The sequence below is a fragment of the Lepidochelys kempii genome, chromosome 9 (genome assembly GCF_965140285.1).
Source record: "Lepidochelys kempii isolate rLepKem1 chromosome 9, rLepKem1.hap1, whole genome shotgun sequence".
NCBI classification, from domain to species: domain Eukaryota; kingdom Metazoa; phylum Chordata; order Testudines; family Cheloniidae; genus Lepidochelys; species Lepidochelys kempii.
The window spans coordinates 96,052,353-96,071,972 of record NC_136388.1 but is presented as its reverse complement, the minus strand read 5'-3'; the positions used below and the strand labels follow the sequence as shown (position 1 = coordinate 96,071,972).

At 42.7% G+C, this 19,620-nt stretch overlaps 1 protein-coding gene across 10 annotated transcripts in view; it reads right to left on the bottom strand.

Moving 5' to 3' along the window:
- ATP11C (ATPase phospholipid transporting 11C (ATP11C blood group)) overlaps nucleotides 1-19,620 on the bottom strand; it is a 122,027-nt gene that overhangs the window by 63,337 nt on the left and 39,070 nt on the right. For 9 of the 10 annotated variants that reach the window (XM_073358413.2, XM_073358407.2, XM_073358408.2 and 6 more), the window contains exons 2-3: nucleotides 14,140-14,259; nucleotides 8,019-8,108 (exon numbers count right to left, since the gene is read on the bottom strand). In XM_073358413.2, the coding sequence (XP_073214514.1) occupies nucleotides 8,019-8,108; nucleotides 14,140-14,259 (210 nt within the window). The remainder of the gene's footprint in view (nucleotides 1-8,018; nucleotides 8,109-14,139; nucleotides 14,260-19,620) is intronic. The other variant, XM_073358410.2, reaches the window with a different exon arrangement.

Below are 19,620 nucleotides of genomic sequence, written 5' to 3'. Positions count from 1 at the left end.
GGCATGGGAGAGTTAGAAAAGGAAGAAGTCAGGGTTGGGAAGAGCCATGATGTCCCACGGGGTTTGTGGCACTGAATGGGGATGGAGATGGAAGGGTTATTTGGGGGCTGAAGTACTGGGTAAATTTCAAGGGGCAGGCGACCATAAGTAGCTGTCCAGGGCATTTGGGGGTGGCTAAGGGGGTGGGGAGTTTGCATCTGCACAGATGTATTTATAATGTGAGTGGTTCAACGTCTTGTGGAAAGTCACTGACATAGGTTTGGACTCAGATACCAGAATATTAGTTTATCCAATACCATTATTTGTGGCTCATGTACCCTGTGGTTAGTGTAGGCAGGGGTTGTGTAGGCCAGTAGTCAACAGGCAGACTGCGGGCCAAATCCGGACAGCCAAACACTTTTGAACAGACCACAAAAGCTTATTATTTTTGCCTTATTTTCTCTGGAGCCTGGACCCTGACTATACCTTGACCAAGAAATCGAGACCTTGACAAAAAATAATTGACTATTCCTGACGCAGATTGTGACAGGTTTTTTTTTTTTTCCCCCAGAGGATACATGGATTGTAAGACAACAAACCACAGAAAGAGAATCTGTAGAGAACTCTTTTATGTCAGCTTTTAATTCCTAAAACCTTTCAATACCACGGAATAACACCTAATAAAATCATGTAGTATACACAAATTGGGATTTTTACACTGTGTTTATTTGCACATGGTCATTTGAGGTATTTTATTCATGTAAATGTAATAAAAAGAAATTCATTTTGTTCATGAAAAAATATTGTAAGAACAAGAAATTCCGCAAAAATAAAATGAAAAATGATTGAAGAATAAAAAGAGTGTCAGAAGGCTCTAAAAGTGAGAGCAGCCGCACTGCAAAACGTTACGGTGGCACACAGCAATCGGATTAGCAGCACAGAGGATCTGTTTCCCTGCTGCATTATTAGCTTGAGTGTCAGCAGTACTTCAGCTATAACCCACACCTCCGGGTGGATCAGCTACGTGGAGTATAAAACACCACTTAACTGGTGGGTGTGGATGGGAGTCAGGTATGGGGCACCACTACCTCGAGCTGACACTGCAGGGAAGACAAGCCCGTAGCAAGGAAAGCACATAGCAGGGCAGCTTTGAGACTTTAATTAAACAGTAGGAGGACCCTAGAGAATGGGAACTATCCATTTCTATTGACCTTATCATGATTCAGCCCAGTTTTTAGGGTATAGGAAGTGTGTGCTCATTGAAACAGGTTTATAACTAGGAGAAATTAAAGGAATCAGAAAAACTAAAACCACAGCAACACAAAGATTTGGCATTCAGCATTGGTTACATACTCTATGCAGAGCTGTTTACAGAATAGCCAGATTGGTTTATATGCACTGCTGCTGGTGATGTGATGGGGGCATAATCAGACAGCCGAACGGAAGCTGCATTGGGGAAGTGAGTTTGGAGTTCAGACCAAACGAGTTCTAGAATGAGAGACAGAAATAACTCTAAGCATATTGCACAGGTCCCTAGCTGTCAGAGACCATAATCATCAGTACAGCTCCCCCAGAGAGCACCTTAAAATGCCAGGGGGCCGAGGGGAAGCATACTTGGGCAGATCGCTGCATTGCAGGCACAGAGTTCCCAAACTAGCATACACTACGTGAGTCATCCTATTTCAGGGATCCCGCTGATTGTGGTGGGCGGTGAGGCAGGAATAGGGATGGAGGCAGATGTACTGGGTGACAGAGGAGAGGGAAAGCGCAAGGGAAGTTTACCAGAAATGCCTCGTATTCATATAAACAAAAAGCCTCTGTTTTGCTGCATCTATTGGTGTTTCACTGGAGCTCTCATGAACAATAGAATCTGTATTCGTGGTTTTCAGTTCTTTGTAAAAAGCTACGTTATGCACAAAATGTTTCTTATCTGTCCCCAGGAAGCTGTTTTGAGACAGTCAGCACATATTAATCCCTGGAAATGGCCTTAAACTGTGATTTTTGCACTCTTTATGCAAAAACACCCCTAACAGAGACAGAAACGGTCCTGTTTGTAAGAAGCCAAATTCACACCACATCACCGTACAAGGAAAGCAATGACAACACCTGGCCATCTGAATGTAGCTAAAGTATTTACATTTACCAGTGGTAAATCCTAGACGGCTAGGGATTTTCAGAGATGGCAGTTGCGTGTTTGCATGCACACAGGGCCAGTTAGGCATCTAAGGTATGTCTGCGCAGCAAAAGCTGTGTATGGACTAACCCACTTAGTTAGCTTGAATCTGGCTAGCCCAGGTAATAATCGTAGTGAAGATAACCCAGCGTGGGCTAGTGAGCCCAGTGTGTACCTAGGGGCTGTGACAGGATTGTACTACCTAGGCTTTAGTCAATGGTGTGCTGTCTTCACCACTTTTGTTACCTGCACTAGCTGGATTCAAGTAGCTCAGGTAGGCAAGCCTGAGCATAGCTTTTACTGTGTAGACATACCCTAAATGACCATATTTATGAAACAGGTCATCCCCCTATCACAGAGAGTTAATTTTCAAGGTCTGCCTGCCCCCAAGCACAACGGTACAGTTGTTTTTAGTAAAACTGAGGCCCTGTGAGGTAAAGCTTTGAGCACATATAAACGTATAGTGCCTTCTGCTATTCCCACAGCCACCGACCGTAGAACCTCAGAGTCACAAACACCTTGGGCAGGGAGGTTGTTTGAAACTCAGAAATGTTTGTAACTCTGAACAAAACATTATGGTTGTTCTTTCAAAAAAGTTTACCACTGACCATTGACTTAATACAGCTTTGAAACTTTACTATGCCAAAGATAAATGCTGCTTTCCCTTTATTTGTTTAGTAGTTTACATTGAACACATCACTGTGCTGTATTTGCTTCTTTCTTGTCTCTACTGCTGCCTGTTTGCGTACTTCTGGTTCCAAATGAGGGGTGTGGTTGACTGGTCAGTTCGTAACTCTGAGGCTCTACTGTGCCAAGAGCTTGCCATGATGCATACGTGAGCCTATTTTGGTTATATTTTTGTTCATATAGATCAGGGATGGGCAAACTTTTTGGCCCGAGGGCCACATCTGGGAATAGAAATTGTATGGCAGGCCATGAATGCTCCAAAATTGGGGTTGGGATCCAGGAGAAGGCCAATGGGAGCTGCGCGGGCAGGAGTTGGGGTGGGGGCAGTGTGCAGAGTGGAGCCTGCTGGCTGCCCCTACACATAGGAGCCGGAGGGGGGCCATGTTGCTGCTTCCGGGAGCCATGTAGAATGGCCCCTGACCCTGCTCCCCAGCTGGAGCGTGGCAAGCTCCAGACCCCGCTCCCCAGCGGAGCTCGAGGATCGGATTAAAACAGCTGGTGGGCCGGATCTGGCCCACACACCGTAGTTTGTCCATCGCTGATACAGATATTTCATAGGGGAATTTCCATATTATTACCATATTCCATATACATCCCCTGGAGTTCAGTCTTCCCTTTTGTGAAACCCAAAGGCAAACTTTTGAGAAAAAACACAGCAAAATAAAGATAGAAACAACTTCAGAATAAGCTTAACCTAAGACACTTGCCTTATAACTAGGATCCAGCAAGCAGTTCAACCTGCATCTGTATTTAGAACAGGACTTCAGCAGCATAGTCTGACTTCATTTTAAAGTAACTGAGTCCTGCTAGTATATGAAGGTTTTTGTTCAGCTGTTGTTTCTACCCAACTGAATTCCACAGTTCAGGAAGCACCAGACCATTCTCTTAGTCACTCAGAAGTATTTTCCAGTTCCTAAGCTGCCTATCTCCTTCATTTCCCCATGTTGTTAAAAAGGTGCTGACTATACATATCCAAACTCAGCTTTATTTGCAGGAGTTAATTTGCTTCAGAGGAGCAATTATCTAGATAATGGTTTCAGTAGATGAATCCAGGGAATGCCTTATTAATCAATCAAGCAACCAACTAAAAAGGTATTTTCATGACCGTATATTTCATGTGTGTTTTCAAGCAAAGAAACATTCCCTCCCCAACATGGACTTGACCCTCAGCCACTGAAGTCAAAGGACTTTTGGACACAAGGCCTCAGTGGGAGCAGGATCAATCCCAACACAGGACTGAATTCAACATATAATTCCTCTGCACGCCTCACTCAAGAGTCTGCTGAACCCTTCACTTATAAGGGAGCACTTAGGGCAATTCCATTCATTTAAAGGATCAAGGGTCTACCTTGAGAAATGCCATTTATGGCTGAAATGTTGGTGTCGATCAAGTTAACGTATGTTTAAATGAATGGAATTGCCCTAAGGGCTTATTAAAGATAAGTGAAATCTTCAGAAATTCCAGAAAGAAAAGTGCCTGGCAGCTGTCTGTTAGTGACCTGTATTAACAGTATCAGGTGTGTTTTTGATCTCTAATTCAATATGTGGGTTGTTTTCTTACTTTAAAACACAGTCACAGTATTTGGAACAAAAACAGAAAACAAGAAAAATGCTCTTTAATCCATCTGCATACAATCAATTTCATAGATAGATCCCTCGTCTATGTCTAAAAGGGGTACGCAACTGAACTGCCAGGAAATATGTCAACGTCACCCAGCTAGGTGACTAGGTACACTAACACATTCAGTTATTTCAGTCTCCCCAAACCCCATTAAGAGGGGCAGAAGATAAGATGTAATACTGTGACTTCAGACTATCAGGTATGCCGGAGGGACATTCTGACTTCGGCACATTACTCTGGTACATATGCAGGCCAAGTTCACTTCTGACAAACAGGAGTGGTGCCAATGAAATCCAATGGAGATGAATCAGCTAACCCCAGAAGTGAGTTTGTCCCTTTGTGTAAAACAGGCAACATTATGCACAGCCCACAGGAATTATGTTGGGATCACCTATTTCTGCAGCAGTCACTGAAATCTTTATGGCTGAAGTGGAGCATTACGCTTGATAACAATTTACAGGGCATCCAGTTTTTTTAAGCTGTAGCATAGCCAGATGCTTAAAAACCAGACGCTAAATGACCAAGGGGAGATAGCAAACAGGGGGCAGCAAACATAGGAGTTTTGAGACAGAGTTTGTAAGAGGAAGAAAGAATAAAATCACCGTGGTTCGAAAAGGCCCCATTGCGGGTGCCAACAGTGCTCCTGGCTTCTCCACCTGCACCTGTGTCTAGACAAAGAACCCGCCTATACCTAGGTCCTAGTGTGGGTTTGCAGAGACTGTGGCCTGCACTTCCCCAACACAGAAAGCCAGGCTGGGGAGACCACCCAGGGTGAGAGGTGCCTACTCAGGAGGCAGGCAGGAGACCTACAGGAGGAGGGGACTAGGCTGCGGAGCGTCCATTCACACAAGGAATTCATTGAAAATATGCCTATGGAGACCTCCAAGATGGAGGGAGCAATCCAGCTCGAGAGGACTGCAGCAGTACCATCAGGGAAGGACGAAATGGCTCCTTCACGAGGAGGAAGCTGGCTGCTGCCTACTTCCGGCTAATTCCCATGACTGGAATACTGGTACAGAGGGGACCAGCTTCTTCAGGAAGGACAAGCAGGGGGGAAAAAAAGGAGGAATGGCAAAGATGTATACACGGGCACTGAGGTTGAGACAGAAGTGGAAAACAGACCTGTTGAAAGTCTCTGGGTAAGGATAAAAGGGGTAAAAAACAAGGGTGATGTCATGGTAGGGGTCTATTATAGACCCCCTAACCAGGAGGAAGAGGTGGAAGGATCTTTTTGTAAACAACTAATCAAATCATTGAAAGCACAGACTTGGTGGTGATGGGGGGACGTCAACTATCCAGACATCTGTTGGGAAAACAACAAAGCAGGGCACAGATTATCCCACAAATTCTTCGACTGCATTGGAGACAACTTTTTATTACAGAAGGTGGAGAAAGCAACTATGGGAGAGGTTGTTCTAGACTTGATTCTGACAAATAGGGAACTTGGGTTGGGAATTTGAAGGTGAAAGTGATCATGAAACGACAGAGTTCATGATTCTAAAGAATGGTAGGAGAGAAACCAGCAGAATAAAGACAATGGACTTCAGCAAACTCAGAGAACTGGTAGGTAAGATCCTGTGGGAAGCAACTCCAAGGGAAAAAAAAGTTCAGGCAAGATGGCTATTTTTAAAGAGACATTATTAAAAATGCAAGCGCCAACAATCTCAGTGTGTAGGAAAGATAGGAAGAATAGTAAGAAGCCACCCTGCACTAACCAGGAGATCTTCAATGACCTGAAATTCAAAAAATAGTCATACAAAAAAGTGGGAACTGGGTCAAAGGATGACATGTATATGTACTATATATAATAGAACCACCACCACAAGCATGTAGGGATAAAATCAGAAAGGTCACGGCAAAAAATGAGATTAAACTAACTGGGGACATAAAGGGTAACAAGAAAACACTTTACAAATGCATTAAAAACAGTGGAAAAACAAAGGACAGAGTAGGCCAAGAGAAGACTGAGTGGGGGACATGATAACAGTCTTCATGTATGTAAAATGTTCTTATAAAGAGGAAGATGATAAATTGTCCTCCTTAACCACTGAGGACATGACAAGCAGTAAATCTTTAATTGCAGCAAGGGAAATGTAGGATAGTATTAGGAAAAACTTCCTAGCTGTCAGGATAGTTAAGCACTGGAACAAATTACCTATGGAGGTTGTAGAATCTGTCCCTGGAGGTTTTCAAGACCAGGTTAGATAAATACCTGTCAGAGATAGTCTAGATAATACTTAGGTCCTGCCTTTTGTGTAAGGAACTAGATGACCTACTGAGGTCCCTTCCAGTATACATTTCTATGATTCTATAGAGAATATTAATAAAAGTGAAGTATAGAGGTATCAATCAACTTAACCCCTTAGAGGACTGCTTTATTGCAGACTACCATATGTAACAGATCTAAGATTTAATTTACTAGATGACTGGGCTGAAGTTTTGCATATCTGGTTTTAACCAGTCAGTTAAGTATTTTTGAAAAACCACAATGTTCAGTTATAAAAAAAGTGGGAAATATACTTCACTGTGTTTCATCCAAATTTTATTTAAAAAAAAAATCCTCTTTTTTGTAAACATATTTTGGGAACTTCCCTGATTTTTCAGCTAACGTAACAGAAAATGAACACTCACATTTACCTGCATTTACCCTAATCCCAAAATCAATGCCCTCTTTACATAGAAATCAGAGCAGAAAAAAAGACTAATCTTATTACATCACGTGTATGTCTGTAATTTAGTACGTATAAAATCTCTTTACAAAAATCATACCCTTCTACATAAGCACACACACTTAGTAAATGCTCATCTGAATAGTAAAAAAATCCAAATGATGGACTGTGCACCTCTTCTGGCTTTATTGAAATCTACACAAACTGTAACATTACCAGGCTGCTTATTATATGGAGAAAAATGTATGGTAAGATGGGAGAAATAATAAAAAGAGTTTCAATCCTGCAGCCATTAACATATGTTTTACTCACACAGGGTACGTCTACACAGGAGCTGGAGGTGAAATTTCCAGTTTCAAGGAAAGGTACCGACACTAGATCTGACTGAGCTAGGGCACTAAAATAAAAGTGTAACGACAGTCTAGTGGGAGGGGCTAGACTTCCTAAATATGAACTCATCTGAGTATGGTATGTATTTGAGCAGCTAGCCCCTCCCTCTATAGCAGCTACATTTCTATTGTTAGCATGCTAGTTTGATCAGAACTAGCACGAATATGACTCCTCGAGATGGAAATTACACCTTCTAGCTCCAATGCAGATATATTTATGAGTGATCTCCTGGTGCTTTTAGTGTTAATAGGGCCCTTAAATTGTAACAATAGTCATCAGCACATGGTCTGAGATGGCCCCAGAAATGTTACCAGTTATGGTATTTTGAATGTGTGTGCAGGAGACAAAACATAGCTACTAAAAAAAGATGTCATACGCACCAGTAAAGAACCAGTCTTGAGTCTCAGTCCTTTATGAAGTTGTGTCTAAAGCTTTGAACAATTGGTTTAAAAAATAATAGAAATGTTGCAAAACTTTTATTATTTAAAAGTGCCCTTACCTGCACAAGGAAAATGATAAGGAAATAAAAGTTGGCAATTCTTCTAAACTGTTCAAATAGATTCTTCGGAAGAAAATTCCAGACCGTGTACTGCAGGGTGAAAGAACAGAGAGATAAGCTGGGCAAATATTACCAGCTCACAAATGTTCAAATGTCAACAGAACCAAAGATCAACAACCCTCACAAAGCTTAATTTACTCAGGGATTGAGAGTTAAAGAAGGGGAATATATGTTTAGAAGTTTCCTAAGAAATAAGATTTAGTTAATATATATTAAAAAAAAAAAGTCAAGTAGTTATATTGGATAGATGTATCCCTGCTATAATTTTACGGATGTTATACCCAGGACAGATTTGGCCCAGGGTGTTAGTTCTCTTATTTTTGAGCCTCTTCAGAAACTCACAATAGCACTAAGCAATTCTAACGGCATTTTTTAACATGCCTATCAGCATTGTATCTAGGCTCATTAGACTAAGGGGGCACTTTGTGAGTAGCTGCTACATGAATGCACAGGGGGAAACAGCCCAAGGAGTCTTCCTCTACTGTTTCTCTCACAAAGAGGCCAGACATCACTGAGGTCATACGTTCTATGGCATCAGGGACGAAGGATTCTTAACCCTTTTCCAGCCGTCGATGCATTAAAAAGGACAGGCAGAGCAGCAGAAAAGTGCCCTAAGAGCCGTGGACCCAGTCAAGGGAGAAATCCCCCTGGGCAAGGACTGAGGAAAATAGCTCCAGGTTGCCTCTTTAAACTCAGCAAAGGAAACACCGGGTGTGATGCTGGGGGAAGGGCTGCTGGAAGTAGCAGAGCTGTGGAGGGTCTAGGGAGCACTGCCACCCACCAGGGACAAACTGCTGTAACTCCGCTAGGTCCGCAGGTATGTCTAAATTATTCTGGGGCCACTTTGACCCCTGCAGAACTGGGGAGGCCACAAAGATGCGTTGCAACTCCATTGAGTGGATGTCTGGGGCCTTGCAGGCCTGTTTTCCAGTGGAGGGGAAACCTGCGGTGCCGAGTGTGGATATATTCGAAGATGAACACACATACAGCTGTCCTGAAATAAGACGGTCAAACAGCACACAGGGCAACGCCGCCTTTCAGGATTCTCAAACCAACATCCAGGCCTGGTTCACAGAGAGCAGCAAAATTCTCCTGCTGCTTGCACAGCGTCCAACCCCACCCCTGGGACCACAGTTTCTACACAAAGACCTCACTAACAAAAACAGCACCACCATCACCATGCGTCTGCCCAAGACTGACTGATTGCTTGCACATTAAGAAAGAACTTGGAACTCTATGTCTAACCGTGCCACCAGCAGGTTAAATCCAATTTACCCCCTGAGCTATGAATTCTGGGCTTCATCTCTTAGAGGTGTAACATACAGAGTCTTGCCCTGTATTCCATAACAAAGCTACTTGAATTCTTCATCACACTGGGAAGGCGGATGAGGAAATTCTGCAGCAGATCTGGATAATCTCCAACACGGAAGTTTTATCTGAATTAAATATGAACGAGAACACCGTTCCCACAGAGTGATTTATTTTATATTAAATTCAGCTCGTTTTTGACCTTAAGTTTTGGATTGCGTATGTATTGCAAGTTTTTGCACTGACAATGGCCACAGCATGGTAGAAGTTGGTGGGGGAAGAGAGAGGAGGTTTTCATAGCTGGGTGGGCAGCTACTGGGACTTCTGGACCATGGAAGTAGCTCGGGATGGTAGGATACAGACATTAGCTAGATGTTGCGACTAGAACATCAGCAGTGAAATAGTTAAAGGAGCATCTCCAGTGTGCCTTATTGCCACACAACCGAAGAGACAGGTGGCCTACATCTAGGGTGACCAGATGTCCCGATTTTATAGGGACAGGCCTGATATTCAGGGCTCTGTCTTATATAGGCGCCTATTATTCCCTATCCCATCCCGATTTTTCACACTTGCTGTCTGATCACCCTACGTACATCTACAAGGTCAGTGGAAAAATTAAAGCCATGCTCTGGACCACATGCTGTCCTTTATCCATCCACACCCATCCCTTCCTCTAATGTCAAGTGAAGCACATGGTCCCTCTGATGGGCAATAACTTCCCTATAATTGCACTCCTGTCTGTGTGAGGCCAACACACACATCCTCATAAAAGGCTGCAGTGTAATAGGACTGTAGCCCCTGAGACCCACACTGGGACTGAAGACAGACATATGCGCAGACTGACAACCACCAGATTAATTAAAAAGAAAAGGAGGACCTGTGGCACCTTAGAGACTAACAAATTTATTTGAGCATAAGCTTTCGTGAGCTACAGATCACTTCATCGGATGCATTCAGTGGAAAATACAGTGGGGAGATTTATATACATAGAGAACATGAAACAATGGGTGTTACCATACACACTGTAACCAGAGTGATCACTTAAGGTGAGCTATTACCAGCAGGAGAGGGGGTGGGGGGGATGACCTTTTGTTGTGATAATCAAGGTGTGCCATTTCCAGCAGTTGACAAGAACGTCTGAGGACCAGTGGATTCCACTGAATGCATCCGATGAAGTGAGCTGTAGCTCACGAAAGCTTATGCTCAGATAAATTTGTTAGTCTCTAAGGTGCCACAAGTCCTCCTTTTCTTTTTGCGACTACAGACTAACACAGCTGCTACTCTGAAACCAGATTAATCGTTCGCTGCCCGACCTTGAGTCTAAGGTTATTGCTTAGAAAAACTCAGTGAGCTTAGAATTAAACTGGTTCAACAGAACAAGTCTAGCTCTGATAGATCATAACACATTGGAGCTAAAAGCTTGGGTATGGAATAGACTGCGTGAAACTTCCGGGACTTCACTAAAAAGTCAATATTTGTACCCCCATTACAATTCTTTCCCACAGAAAAGCCGAAGTAGCTGTTTGACTCCTATATCACACTTCCTCTTTCCACAGGCAAGAGCAGTGCCAGTTGTCACTTAAGCTGAAAAAACGTCCACCTTCATCTCTGCCCCACCCCACCCCCCAAAATCAATTTTTTCCCCCCTTTACTTTTTTTCTGTTCGGCCTGTGTAGCTTGCAGATGGAAACAAACAGTTTATGAAGTCAGCAGCAGAGAACTCTGCTTCTCCAATTGTTCTGGAAGACAGAATCACAATCAAAAAAACCTGTCGCGATTTCACTAAGTTAACTGAAGGACGGGTGGGAGGCAGGGTGTGCAGGAGGGGTGATTTTCTAATATTAGCTGACACACCTGCTTCAAAAGTCAGGTTAGTCCTAGTACCACCATGCTTCACCCAACTACCATTCGAACTCTAGCATGAGAACGAGCCAACGTTCTCATGAACATCTGCAGTTAGAGGTGAATGTGTTCTGCTCATTGGAAGGTGGGGGTCCGTACTTCCAGATTACGTACAATAGTTTTAGCAATACAGATTGAAAGCAGGCATCATGCATCAGACAACACTGAAGCAGGAGGAGGGTAGGGAAGGTTATCAATGTTGAGGTCTTGTATCTTGCAAGTTATCAGAGCTAGGGATGAATGCACCATTCAGGAAGTGCCCTCAGTCCAGCTGTGCTATTTTGCCACTGGGCACAAACATAAGAACTGCAAGTTCTGAAATTTAGACTAGTGTCATTTTCAATCCCTGGCTCCTTTGACAGACTACGGTCTAGATTTATCCCTGGCTAGTTTGCTGAAGACATGCAGTCGTGTTGGATCCCAAAGCCCTCCCACATGGGAGCAGGCCCATTAAAAGACTAACCAAAAAAAAAAGAAAACACCACACACCATACCTATTCCTGAGTTCAAGGGCTATAGGATAAGATTCACAGTAAATATATCTAGGGGTATTAGTGCCATTTACTCGATTTGTGCTTAGCAAAAAAATGCTTCAATCCTATGGTATAATGGACCTTTAACTAAAATTAACAGGCTAGAGCCTCGCTTCATTGATCATAGCCGCTAAAAGGGCTCCTCAGGGATCTAGCTGTAAGTCCCCTTTGTGCTGCTGACTTAGCAAATGTCAAGATCTGGCCCACTGGGTTTTTGTACTTCACTAAATACAATTACACACCAATACACAACATAACTACATGTTCCTTCTTCTAACTTTACACTTTGAAATCTGGCTTTCTTCATGGACTTATAAACTAGAGTATTGTCTGGATTCTAATTTTTCCAAAAAAAAAAAAATCAATTATTCGCAAGTTGACACCCCCTCCTCCCCACAACTGGAGGTGGTTAGGGGAAAGAGTACAAAAATCAATGGGATTCATGCCTGTAAATAGCTTTTAGCGCTGCATGGCACACGTCAAAAGGAAACAATGCTCAAATAATGAAATTTTTCTCTCTGCTGTGAAGATAATCCCTTAAAATCTTGAGACTCCATACTCTCGCTTTTCTCTCTTTAAAAAAAAAAAAAATCAAAGGAACTGCATACATGTTTGCTATTGGAATACTGCCTTGTTGCCTTGCTTGCAACTGGGTTTCTCACCTTTTTTTTTAGGGGTGAGAAAGGGAGAAGATCACTGAATCATTTGTTTTGGAAAAAAATAACAACATGAACTTTAAAAGCAAGTTTAAGAAACAAAACTGGTCAAATAGATGAACTTTCTGTGTCCTTTAAAACAACAAGTCCCTTTTCCAAGAGTCGTGCTGACATCATTAAAGAAGGGGAGGAGGAGAGAGGGGGGAAGGAAGAGTCCATGTCTACCAAATATAAGAAGGACAAAAATCAATAGAGAAATAACTTTAAAAGAATCAATGGAGTTTGACACAAGATTAGTGTTTTTAAAATAATTCTAGTATTCACTAAAGAAACAAAAAAACCCAAATGGATAGTCCCCAGTGGCACAATCTTGCAGACCTAACGAAGAAAAGTCAAATGGAGTTTACCAAGTCAGCCTGCAGGAACTGGTCCCTAGCACAAAGTCAGTTCTGGTTCTAATGCAGACATCAGAGGGACATAAAAGGCAGCAGACATTTAAATTGTTTGGAGCAGAAAAAAAAAAAGCCAACTGTAACCTTTAAATTATAAAGTACAGTATGACTCAAGTCTGTAACTATATACTGGGCAATCCCAAAACCACCTTAGTAACAAGCTAAATATACATTCACCCAACTAGCTTAACAATAGCTGATGCCAGTTGTCTGACATTGCATTTCAATTTTTCCAAGTCTTTTGAAATAGCTTGATAGATGTCAAGTAAAATAAAATCAACCAGAAGGAAGATAGGTGTCATCACATTGTGTTTGCAATAGACAAATGCTATATTAATAGAGTACTGCATGGTTTCCTCTTTATTCAATGGAAAGGCCAAGTGTTAAAATACACACTGTACTAAGTTATTTTTGTCCTACTTGAAAAGAAAAAAAAAAAATCTAGAAGCACGACAGTTATCTGTCCATTTTTAAAATAACCAAACAAACCCCAAACGAAAACCTTGTAAGTCACCAATCACAACAGATATGGTCTTGCCTTTATATTTTCACTCTCCAAACAATGGAGACCCAGAAAACATTGAAGCAGGTACTAATCTTTGTGCCTCGATATTATTCAGCACACAGGGCGAGAACTCATGTGTGCATTCACTCAGTGGGCATTAATAAGGAAGAGTATATACAAACCAGTGGTTTGGTGCAAAATGAGCTTCCAAGCTGCTTTCAGATTGCACCAGGTAGATCATAAAGTAGACTCAGAAGGAGGTATCATAATATGCCCATGTGTTACTAACAAATGCAATTCTAACACCATTTGCACATCTCTCCTAAACCCAGGTGGGACATTTTGTGCAAAATTAGAGAGCAGAACATAACATTTCATCCCCAACCTCTCAATAGAGGGGTTCAGAGAGAAGAGTCTCTTTAATACAAGGTACGTGATTTTAGACTACCACCCATAGTCCTATTAGATTAACAGTCTTGGTTATTAAAACTCCTACCGCACCGGCAATGGAACAGCTGAACACTGGGGCAATTTCTTCCTGCGAAGAGCATTTTAACTACTCAAGTATAGATTTCTGAGGTTTTAAATGTCAGGAAGCCACGACTGATGATGAAATACAATAAGGTTGAGGAACAGGAACAGAAATTTGCAAACTTTCCAGCTGATTAAATGACCATAGTGCAAGGATTAAAAGAACCAACTTACCTTGGATGAGACAATTCTATTATCACAGAATTTCTGCTCGATGTAAGCATCTGTTTCTGAAACTGGGCGGTGGCCAACAAACACGGTGCGTGTACCAACTCGTTTCTCTTCGCCAGCGCACTGTCAGAGACAATACGGTAAAGGCAAGTTAAGTCCCTGGCTCTCAAGTTCACACATTTCCATGCATGTGTCCAGATAACGAGTTCCACATGATTCTGATGGCTCCCACACAGCCCTTCTAAACTTCCATTGTCCTGGGCTCTCTCATTACAGCGTTGAATGGAATGGATGCAGTGTAGGAGTGATTATATTCACGGTCTCCTATCTCACACAAGGGGTAATTATTACTTTTCCAAATACCAGAAGACCACATTTACACCTTTATCAGCCTTTCCTGGTCCACTGCGAATGCCTAAGATATGTATGAGACAAAGTGGGTGAGGTAATAATCTTTTATTGGACCAACTTCTGTTAGTGAAAGATACCAACTTTTGACCTTACAAAGAGCTCTTTCACCAACAGAAGTTGGTCCAATAAAAGATACTACTTCACCCACCTTGTCTGTCTATTCTGGAACCAACATGGCCACAACAACACTGCAAATAAGATAGGTAAAAAAGCAAAGTTTTCCTCTACATCTGAGCATTTCTATTAGTGGCTGGCATCTCTCAAGTGGAAATACTCCAATCTGCCTGAGTTGCCTTAAACTCCTACGAAGAAGAAACCTTTCCACTTTCTGCTTCAGGAGAGGGGCAATACAGTTCGAGGGCTTTGTCAGTCATTGCCCGGGGCTCCGTAATGGGAGCTATTTTGAGCTTCTGACCTCTGAACACCAACCTTGAAATCTCTTCTGATCTATGGCCAAGTCATTTCTAAACATTTTTGGATTTGTTGTTTCTTTTTTAATCTTCATATGTTCCGCTAAAACATCAGTGTGTGAATATTTAAGAAAAATTCTTCTTAGAGCTTGTCTACAGGAGCACTTCCGTTTACGGCAAGATTGGGTATAAATCTACTCTGAACACAAGGCACCTGTGTGGACTCTGCTGCCCTGCACTAAAAGTCCCCTAGTGCACTTTCATCTACTCAGGGTAGAAGCATCTGCAGTGCGCCAAAAAGGCAGGTGTTAGCTGTATTATTAGAGTGTCAGGAAAAATTAATTATTTTTTTTTCTCGTTTAAGCATTCAGGTGCTCAAGAACATTTCAGCTGGGTGGTGAGCACAGGCAGAGAAACACAAAAGGGACTCTCTACCGTTTCAAAAGGAAAGGTTACATTACAGAGATTTTTAGGATGCAATGCTAATCTTAACTTAAAGTCTCAGCAGACAAAAAAATATTGTTTCCAGTCCTTGGAGGTGGAAACCATTGAGGCATGCTGTGGCAGGCACGGTGAATGATGGCAACACAATTCGGACAGTCCATCTGCTGGCCAGGAGGATCATACCCACGTCTATGAGCTAGGATATCAGGACACTGGAGGGCCAGTCCAACTGGTATTAACCATACCACCGAGTCTTGAGATTTTATCTCTAGTCTCAGCATATTTGGGGTTTATCTTGAAGTCACAGCTCCCGGTGTCATGTGATTAAAAAATGAAAGTGGAGATAAAAGTACATTTCTAGCCTCCACGTTTTCAAAGGACAGATTGAGAATGTGGAACTCTGGAAGCTGAAAATCCCAAAGGAAATTTTTTTTTTAATCCTTTTTTTTTTTTGGTTAATTTCAGGAGTTTAAAGCCCATTATGATTTTTGAGGCCTGACTCATCCTATTACAATATTGGGTGTTTCCACACTTCCTGTGTCAGGTCTCTCAGGTCCATCTCTCGCATCTCACATGTTTCCCCTCTAGTTGCACTTCTCTCCTTCTGTGCCATTCCAGTTGAAGTATGTTTTCCTTGACGGCTCTCTGTGCTATTCTCCTCTTTAAACACTGCATTTCCCACAGACGAACCCGCCCGAATGTGGAAAATCCATTCTGCTCCCAGCCCCGGTTCAGGAAATCACTACTAAATAAGAGAACAGCTCAGGTAGTCATCTGGAAACACTCCCATGTAATCCCAGTTTCATGCAGATAGTTGTAGGATTCACGCAATCCCATAGTTACACTTTAAAGCACTACATCAATGTCATGAGGCTAAAATATGGCAGGCAGATTTCTTTTTTTAAACCAGAGTGAGATGCTACAAATGAATTTTAACCCACTGTCACACCTTAATTAAAGCCACTCGACCGGATAGCCTTCATAGTAAAGAGAACAACAGGACTGCAGGGTATTTATAAACATGTCAGCAATCCAGGTCAAACATGAAAAGAATTTCTCTCATAGTTAAAACAGACCTGTTACGCTCTCTCTCTCACACACACACACACATTTCTCCAACCAAAACCAAAGAAAACTCTGATGAAAAATATTTGGACCTGGAAGCACAAAAAGACCTCAAAATAATAAATTTAAAAAAACCCCACACATTTCCAGAAGGATATTAGTACTAATTGTTTGCACTGTAGTGGTTCTCCGAGTCTCCAGTGAGGATCAGGGCCCCACTGTGATAAGAACTATATAAACCCACAGGAAGGCACAATCTTTGCTCTCAAGATTTTACAGTCTCCTTTGCAGATATGCCCCACTTGTCTAGTGGTGAGAAAGGCATGAGGAGACAGCCAAACCAATTACCATTTCATATTCTGAAATATTTGTGCATAAATCAAAATCAAACACTTAAGAGTCCCACTGCCTTAAATTTGCTGCTGGAAGGAAAAGTCAGAGGGTTAGCTACAACTCAGTCACCAATTTCATGTACACACTTGGAAATTAATCCAGAATAAAGTCGGGTGTGAATTTAAAGTGCAATAACTATTCCAGAATAGCTCCCCCTGTGGATGCTCTTATTCCAGAATAGTTTCGCGTAATCCTCTTTGAAAGCATATTAAGCTAAACCAGCAAATGGCACTCTCATTCTACACGAGAGCTATTCTAGAATAGCTATTACAGAACAGTTATTGCAGTCAATTTCCAAGCATAGTGACAAATCTTGCATTATCTTTAATTTACTTAGTCTTTTCAGTTCTTGAGGGAATATGCAACTACATGCAAGTCTTTTTAATGCAACGAAGAACGAACTAAAGATAATATATGTAAAAGGCAAGGAACCTGAAAGCTCATTTAGTGAGAAGAGCAACACAACTTGGAATAGCTCTTATAAGTTAAATCCCAACCAGTTTTAAATGACCTTGACTCAATTAAATAGCAGGAAAAAGTGGCTTTTACAATTTTGCAATTAATATTTGACAGCTAAATCGATACATTACCATAATACAGATATATACTGGGTATTCGTTTGTATGATATGGAAGACACCAGTAACCTGTAGCCCTCAGAAATTCTCTACTTGAATGTGGAAAGCATTGGATGTGCAGTATACTGTTGGGCTGACACATTTGCAGTGGCTTCTGATTGGCAACCACACGCAAGCTTCCTGGATGATTACAAGTGACCATTTTAGAACAAACCACAACAATTTCTTAATTAGGTTCCCGTCCTTTCTAAATTCCATCTCGCATGCAAGATTTTCATTCATGGACTACACGGAGAAACTCACAATTGCGTGACCTTGAGAATTCTGTTCCCAGCAGTACTAAGCTTGTAGTTTATCTCCTGGGGTCTCCGAGTCTCTCTTTCTTGGTACTTAATGCTATGTACTAGGAAATTTTAAAACATGTTGAAAACCACACTGCTATGCTCAGAAAAGCAACATCATCATCATCTTCAAAGCCACTTTTCTAAAATAATCAGAGAGCAGGAAGTATCTGCAAGCTGTACACCAGGGCAGCTCCAACTGAAACCAAGACAGGATGACTAGTTTTCTACTCCCAACAGCCTGACACGACTGAAAGGAAGGAGCATCTTTGCCCAGAGACTGATGTACCTACCAGACTCTAAACCCAGGGGTGGGCAAACTACAGCCCGGGGGCCGCATCCAGTCCTTCAGACATTTTAATCGGCCCTTGAGCTCCAGCTAGGGAGTGGGGTCCAGGGCTTGCCTCGTTCTGCACATGCCAGGGCTCCGTGCAGCTCCCAGAAGCAGTGACATGTCCCCCACTCCACCTCCTATGCATAGGGGCAGCCGGGGGCTCCGCACATTGCCCCCGCAGCTCCCACTGGCCAGCAACTGCGGCCAATGGGAGCTGCAAGGGCAGCACCTGCAGACGGGGCAGCACACAGAGCCACCTGGCCGTGCCTCCGCATAGGAGTCGGAGAAAGGACATGCCACTGCTTCTGGGGGCAGCTTGAGGTAAGCGCCATCCGGAGCCTGTACCCCCTGAGACTCTCCTGCACCACAACTCCCTGCCCCAGCCCAGAGCACCCTCCTGCACCCCCAAACCCCTCCATCCCCAGCCCTACCCCAGAACCCGCACCCCCAGCCAAAGCGCTCACCCCCTCCCGCACCCATCCCCCAATTTCATGAGCATTCACGGCCCACCATACAATTTCCATACCCAGATGTGGCCCTCGAGCCAAAAAGTTCGCCCTCCCCGTTCTAAACAGTAGGGATTTGCCTGATTCTGCAGAATGCTTTCCTGACGCTGTCAGAGTTTCATTTTGAATGCACCTGTATTCCTCCTCCGTGATCCCTCAAGGACCCTCATTTAAGGTTTCCGGCTCTCAGTCATCACCTCTTGTGGGTGGAGACTTGTGTCCCTCTTCCTCCAGCCTGGAATTTTAAAGCTACAGAGTTCACTGCCTTACACTGCGATCCCCCAGCAAGGCAGTCTGTCTAAAGGCACGTCTCCCTCTAAGGGCTGTGAGCACAGTACTGCCGGCAGTTAAAAGTTGCCACACGGCTGCTCCTAAGCAAGCACCTTAATTCTTAAGGCAAAAGCGTTCCAGAGAAAACAGACTAAAACCAATAAAAGCTAACCAGACATCACCCATCAGTCTTAAGGGGCCCTGGTAGGCCAAAGTCTTTCCAACCCTTCCACAAGGGATGGGGCCCTTGAACAGCAGGTCCTGCCAGTTTGCTGCATCAGAAAGAAGGCCCTGAGTCAGTTTAAACCCAGCTTTTTTACATCAAAAGCCCTTCCGTTGTTGTTTGTTTTTCCCAGAAACCAACCACTCTGAACCAGTCTATGCAAGTTCCCTCAGAGGGTGGTATCTCTCTAGAGGTGTTTTACCACTAAGTCCGTGGTTCTCAACCAGGGGTACATGTACCCCTATACTCCAGGGGGTACGCAGAGGTCTTCCAGGGGGTACATCAACTCATCTAGATATTTGCCTAGTTTTACAACAGGCTACATAAAAAAACACTAGCGAAGTCCGCACAAACTAAAATGTCATACAATGACGTTTATACTGCTCGATAGACTATACACTGAAATGTAAGTACAATATTTATATGCCAATTGATTGATTTTATAATTATATGGTAAAAATGAGAAAGTCAGCAATTTTTCAGTAATAAGTGTGTGCGACACTTTTGTAT